Consider the following 6,556-nt stretch of genomic DNA (forward strand, 5'->3'; position numbering starts at 1 on the left):
TTTAACGCCGACAATTTCCAGAGATTCGTGAAACTTAAGTTGGTCATCAAGAATCGAAAATTCTATAGAATCACTAATAAGAATGCAAACGCCCGATTCCCCTATGTCGCGCCTGTCCTTTCTTATTATGTGACAGTTCTTTAGGTGAACTTTGGACGTGACATTTAATAGCGTTTCTTGTAGACAGATGATATCGTGTATGCCTATGAGGTTTTGTATTTCGTGAATTTTGCCCCGCAAGCCTCTACAGTTCCAAGATAGGATACTTAATGGACGATTTTTGGATCTTTTTGCTAGTCTATTGCGATAATTTTTGGAATTATTAACGTGCATAGGGGAGGGAAGAGAGGGGGGGAGGGAAGCAAGGAGAGGAGGAAGGGAGGGAAAGGAAAAGGGGAAAGGCGAAGGGGGAGGGGGGGGGTGAGGGAAGCACTTATAGCGAGAAAGCAACCCCTCTCGTGGTGGAGGGGTTGCCTTGCGAAAGAACTGATTGAAAATCCACGTTCTGAGATGGGGAGGAATTACTGAGATTGAAGAGTTCTAAAAGCTGGACTATTTTGCTTACCACCGGTGAGACAAGTCTAATAATGGATGAAATTTGTTGCAAAATTGCCGGAATATCTGTCATATTTCCAAAGCCCAGTAGCTTGAGCAGCTCGGAGATAGGGTCTGTCCCAGAGTTAGAGTATCCAGCGTTATTTCGGTGGGAGTCTTCATTAGGAATTTCTGTCGACGAAACATTCTTTAAAAGGCCTACTCCATTTCCCAGGTATGAGGGGATACGGTCGTTTGGTTCCGGCGTCCATTCCGAGTATTGAGAACGATGGGACGAATAAGTCTCCCTTGAGGGATGAGGGGGGAGACGAGCTGGGATCTCCGATCTCTTAGAGTGTTGACTGTTAGGCCTACCTGCCACAACCTGAGAGTAAGACCTACCATTTTCTGAATACGAGTCACTGGGATAATTTCGCAAAATGTCAAACCTATTAGCATGAACCGGAGAGAAATTAGAGCTATTCGAATGAGAATTGAGCGAAAGGCCAGAGTTGGAACAGCGAGAGGATGAATGGGTATTTTTCTTCTTAGCCTCGCTAAGAGGAATGTTTTGAGTTGCGGCAATTGTGAGGATGTTTCTTTGATTGGTAATGGCAGGGCATGCAATATTTGTGAGGAGGTGCTCACCCGTGCAGTTTATGCAGCTTGGTTTACCATCTTTCAATGGGCAGGCGACGTCCTCGGCGTGCGGAGAGTTCCCGCAGAAGATGCATCTCGGGGAGCTGCGACATGCCACGCTGGTATGACCCGCTTTATAACAATTGTAGCAGATCCTCACTCTTGGAATGTATGGCCGTACTTCGTGTCGAGACCAGAAAAGAACGACGTGAGAGGGCAGCGTTTGGCCTGAAAATTTTATACATACAGTACGGGATGGCACATACTGTGTCTTGCCATTAATCGTGATTTTTCTATTAAGCCTTTGAACTTCACTGATTTTATGATCAGAGATAATAGAGTTTTTGATATCATCCAGGCTGAAATCCTGGGGGACATCTTTTATGACGCCCATTCGCAAGACTCGGTAGTTAGGGATAAGCGCTTTATAGTTTACTGTGGCCAGCATGGGGTTTGACACTAACTGATTAGCCGCAATGGCAGATTTACACTCTACAGTAATCTTACCTCTTCCAAGTCTTCGCATTTCGATAATGTCAGCTGCGGGCATGATTCTTCCTACTTGAGCGAACATGCGCATGTGATGCGGACAAGAGCCATTGCCAGCAAGTGCATGGACATGCACGATGTAAGGTGCTTGGTCATCTTTGGAATAAACATTTACTTTGCCTTCTATTTTACGTTGTTTGGGATTGTCCGCACCAGATTTTCCTTTGAGTGCCGGTGCTGCAGAGGCTTCGGCTTCCATGTCTGAGTATGCCACTGTAGCTGGAATTTCTTCTTCCAGCTCGCAATGCGCACGTTTATTATTAAGATTATTTTTAGTTTTACCTTTGTAGTTGTTAATGGGCGTCGAGGTTGAGCAACGCATTTCAATGTCCAGATTATCCTCTTCTTCATTAATGTTTACTTCGTGTTAGCTATCACGTGTACAGCTACTCTGCGTCAGCGTTTTCTCCTTGTCCTTGATCTGCATGTTTGCCTTTTCTGAATGTTGTGCACCGGTAGTTACGTTGTACAAAGAACCGCCGGGATCGCGGCTGGCTGACGCAATCGCCTGTTGCATTACATTAACATCCACAGGGACGGGAATGGTCGGAAAACGAGGATTAGAGAGGTTTGGCCTAAGGGAAGATGGGTTTGAATCCTGTGATGTAGCCATTTGACCTTCAAAATGGGAAAAATGATCCAGGGGAACCGTTAAAGTCTGTTGCTGAGGGGGACGGATGGGAGGGCTGAGGTTATATTCCCCGCCCCCCTCGCCACCGCTCGAGGCCGCAGCCTCGTTCATGTCTCGCTCACACGTATTACACACTTAGATACTTAGTGATTAATGATTCTCGCGCCGAGAACTATTAGGAGAGATCTCCAAAAGCGAGTGTCGGGGAAAGTTTACAGAAAACCACACTATTACTCGAAATATACGGAAGCACCTAAGTAACACGACCGCACCATCACGAGCGCCACGCGAATCTCTCTCGTCCAACGTCTACCCGCGGGAATCCCCGATTCCCCGAAAAATTGCGAGGTTCGGCGAAACGACCCGACGGGTTTCTCGGAATCGCCGCGATCGGTGTTCCGGCGCGGCGTCGCCAAATCGGCGTCCGAAATGGTCTCGCACAAATACCGAACATCCTGCCCCCCTTGAAGGACCTGACCTTCAACCGGAAGACACGGTTCACGCAATGTTGATTACATAAAAAATAAAAAAAATACAAAATCGCTAGTGTATAATCAGAACATGTGAGTCAATTGTGGTGATTAAAATTTGTGTCAGCTTCCATGGAAAGTATCGCCAGCTTCGTCAAGGGCCTTGTCATCTGGCCCCTCGAGGTTCTTAGGGTGACTGTCCGTGCAACGCCGTTGGCGCCCATATGCACTTGTTGCACTCTTCCCAAAAGCCACTGCAAGGGCCCCAACCCTGGCTGCTGGATCATCACGAGTTGGCCGACCTTTAACTGTTCGCCCTTATTTGCCCTCCATTTATCTCTCTCAATGAGGGTATGTAAATATTCGGCGCTCCAACGCCTCCAAAAATGTTGGCGAACCTGCTCCACTCGTTGCCATCGTAGTAGTCGCCCTTCGTTTTCTTCTGTCAAATCTGAAACTGGAAAGCTGCTCAATTCTGCACCAATCAGAAAATGACCCGGCGTTACGCAAGATAAATCGTTTGGATCCTCGCTCAGAGGTGTAAGGTCGCGAATTCAGGACCGCCTCAATCTCACATAACACGGTCTGCATCTCCTCGAAAGTGAGATTTGCGTTACCCACCACGCGATACATATAATATTTCGCTGATTTTACTCCCGCTTCCCATAAGCCTCCGAAATGCGGAGCATGAGGCGGTATGAAACTCCACGCAATCTCATTAGAACGCATGAAATTTTTTATTGCATGCTGTGCTTGCTCGTCCCTTATAAATTGATATAATTCCTTAATTTGCTTATTGGCGCCGACGAAGGTGGTGCCGTTGTCCGAAAACATGTGTGCCGACTTGCCTCTACGCGAAATAAATCTTTTAAATGCGCCTAAAAATGCCTCGGATGTGAGGTCGCTCACTAGCTCCAGATGTATAGCCTTGGTCGCAAAACATATGAAAACCGAAATGTAAGCCTTATGCAACTTGGCGTTGCGTCTTTTGCCCTCCTTTACAAAAATCGGGCCGGCATAGTCTACACCTGTGTGTGTAAACGGCCGAGAAATTGTTACGCGATTCTTGGGCAAATTTGCCATCAACGCTTGCGATGCAATTGGCTTACATTTAAAACACGTCACGCAGTTACGTATAATCTTCCGCACAATCGAGCGTGCCGATAGAGGCCAAAATCGTTGACGCACAGCATGCAATGTGGCTTGTAAGCCCGAATGTAGATTTCTAATATGTTCCCTGCGTATAATGAGCGCAGTAAGAGTGTGACTCTTCGGCAAAAGCATTGGGTGTCGCGCGTCATATGGCAGTGCCGAATTTCCTATTCGACCTCCCACTCTAATTATTCCGTCCTTGTCTAAAAACGGTGTTAGTGACAAGACGCGACTCGATCCGCTGACGCCCCGACCCCCGCTCAACAATCGATATTCTTTGGGAAAAGTTTCTCGTTGCACAGCTCGTACAACAACCCTTAAGGCTGCTGCCATCTCGTGATGAGATATGAATAATTTTTTAGCCTTGAGTCGACGCGAATGTATGAACCTCAGGCAGTAGGCCACAATAGTTAATATCTTATTCATGTCTGAATACTTATTTAATAACAATAGTATAATTGACGGATCTACCGATGCCACTGCGGCAATCACTCGTTTCTGTTCGGGCAGATCAGGCGACAACGCAACCCCCACCCTTGCAGGCCACTGTTCCTCGGTACATTGGAGGAACGAGGGCCCGTTCCACCACATAGACGCCCGAAGCAGGCCCGCGAGATCAATCCCGCGCGACAATATATCTGCCGGGTTATCCTCAGACGGCACGTGACGCCAGTCCGAACTCTCAGTCAAACGTTGTATTTCTCCGACGCGATTAGCCACGAACGCGTTCTATCTACGTGACGGAGATGAAATCCACTGTAGAGCGATCGTGGAATCCGTCCATAGAATCAACTTATAACGCGATACATCGATCGATGCTCGAATCTTGTCGATCAATCTAGCCAACAGTAATGCCGCACTTAACTCCAATCTCGGCAAGGATACGGCCCTGAGCGGAGCGACTCGTGATTTGGAAATCAATAGTTCTATTCGATATCAATCGCTATTGCCCGTTCGCACGTACACGCATGCGCCGTATGCGCGCTCACTCGCGTCACAAAAGCCGTGCAGCTGAATATCACGTGCGCCGCTCTCGAGACCCACGAAGCGCGGTATTCGTAATTCGTTAAGATGCAATAGTTGTTGTTTTAAGTTCGACCATCTGTGATGAATGTCCTGAGGTAACGCCTCATCCCATTCGCATTGAGACTGCCACGCATCTTGCAAAATGATTTTTGCCACGACTGTCAATGGGCCCAAGAGACCCAACGGATCAAAAAGACTCGCGATCTCTGAGAGAATTGTCCGCTTTGTTATACGATCAACCGGTGTTCCGCAATCATATTCAAACCGGAAATTGTCATTGGAAGGATCCCATATTATCCCCAATATTCTAGACCCGGACTCTTTATTTAAGGATATCTCTGCATTGGTTGCATTTTCAATGCCTCGCAATAGTTCCCCATGATTTGAAGACCATTTGCTCAACTCGAATTGGCCACGTTGTAATATTTTTATTATTTCGTCGCGAATGCACCTTGCCTCAATTAAATTGCTAGCCCCCGTGAGCAAGTCGTCCACGTAAAAATTGCGAAGAATGCATTTCGATCCCATCGGGTACTCAGAGGCATGTTTTCGCGCTAAATGCTGAAGGCAACGAATCGCGAGGAATGGTGCCGAGCTCGTTCCGTACGTAACGATGAGGAGCTCGTATGTATCGACCGGAGAGTTCGAATCGTCGCGCCACAGTATGCGCTGCAGATGTGTCTGTGATTCATCGATTAATATTTGTCTATACATTTTAATAATGTCTGCGGTAAAGACATATGCAAACGTTCGAAAACGCGTCAATATCGATACTAAATCTTGTTGGATAGTCGGACCGGCCATCAAGGTATCGTTTAATGAAATTCCCGTGCTGGTTTTGCACGACGCATCGAACACCACGCGTAATTTCGCGCTCTGACTCGTTTCCTTAAATACCCCATGATGTGGCAGATATACGGCTTCTCCCTCGACAGCGTGCGCCGGCACACGCCTCATATGTCCCAATGTTAGGTACTCATCTAGAAATTTAGTATATAAACGTTTTAATTCCGGCTCGCGGTTGAGACGTCTTTCGAGGCTGAAAAAGCGCTTCATTGCTATTTCACGCGATACATCGCGTCACCGACCAGCCGAAATACATCCTGTTTAATCGGCAGTTTTACGATATACCGGCCCTGTTCATTAATCGATACGTTTTTTATGAAATGTAATTCACACGTTTGCTCATCCTTCGTATAACTATTCGAACTCTCCGCCAATTCCTCTATTTGCCAAAAGCGATTTACTTGCTCATGCAATTGCAAATTATTAACTGATACGTGGAGAGCACGCAACCTTGATCCCGACTGTGAGATGCCTGCATCCGCGCGTCCGGCCAAAACCCATCCCAGACGCGTTTTCTGCAAGGTGGGATGCTCCGCAGTCGCCCGTATCTGCCCCACGCACAATAATTGCCAAAATAATTCGGCACCGATCAACATATCGATATCAGACGCTATGTTAAAGCCAGGATCCGCCAACTCAATACCGGAAGGCAGCCTGAACAGTTCACGTTTTTTGCCGGAATCTTGCCCGTGATTTGATCGGTCACAAT

General features: G+C 47.1%; 2 protein-coding genes across 2 annotated transcripts in view; both read right to left on the reverse strand.

Moving 5' to 3' along the window:
• Window positions 1-3,165: 3,165 nt before the first annotated feature.
• Window positions 3,166-4,566, reverse strand: LOC105462819. The gene has a single exon (XM_011709669.1). The coding sequence runs from the start codon at window positions 4,564-4,566 to the stop codon at window positions 3,166-3,168; it is 1,401 nt and encodes a 466-aa protein (XP_011707971.1).
• Window positions 4,567-4,911: 345 nt separating this feature from the next.
• Window positions 4,912-6,556, reverse strand: part of LOC105462820 — a 4,117-nt gene continuing 2,472 nt past the window's right edge. Inside the window, exons 2-3 of the mRNA XM_011709670.1 lie at window positions 6,179-6,529; window positions 4,912-5,981 (exon numbers count right to left, since the gene is read on the reverse strand). Of these exons, the coding sequence (XP_011707972.1) occupies window positions 4,912-5,981; window positions 6,179-6,529 (1,421 nt within the window). The remainder of the gene's footprint in view (window positions 5,982-6,178; window positions 6,530-6,556) is intronic.

This window comes from Wasmannia auropunctata, unplaced genomic scaffold (genome assembly GCF_000956235.1).
Source record: "Wasmannia auropunctata unplaced genomic scaffold, wasmannia.A_1.0 LD336095.1, whole genome shotgun sequence".
NCBI classification, from domain to species: domain Eukaryota; kingdom Metazoa; phylum Arthropoda; class Insecta; order Hymenoptera; family Formicidae; genus Wasmannia; species Wasmannia auropunctata.

Coding starts and splice junctions, on each gene's coding strand:
- LOC105462819 (XM_011709669.1), bottom strand. CDS start 4,566: ATGTGGTGGAACGGGCCCTCGTTCCTCCAATGTACCGAGGAACAGTGG.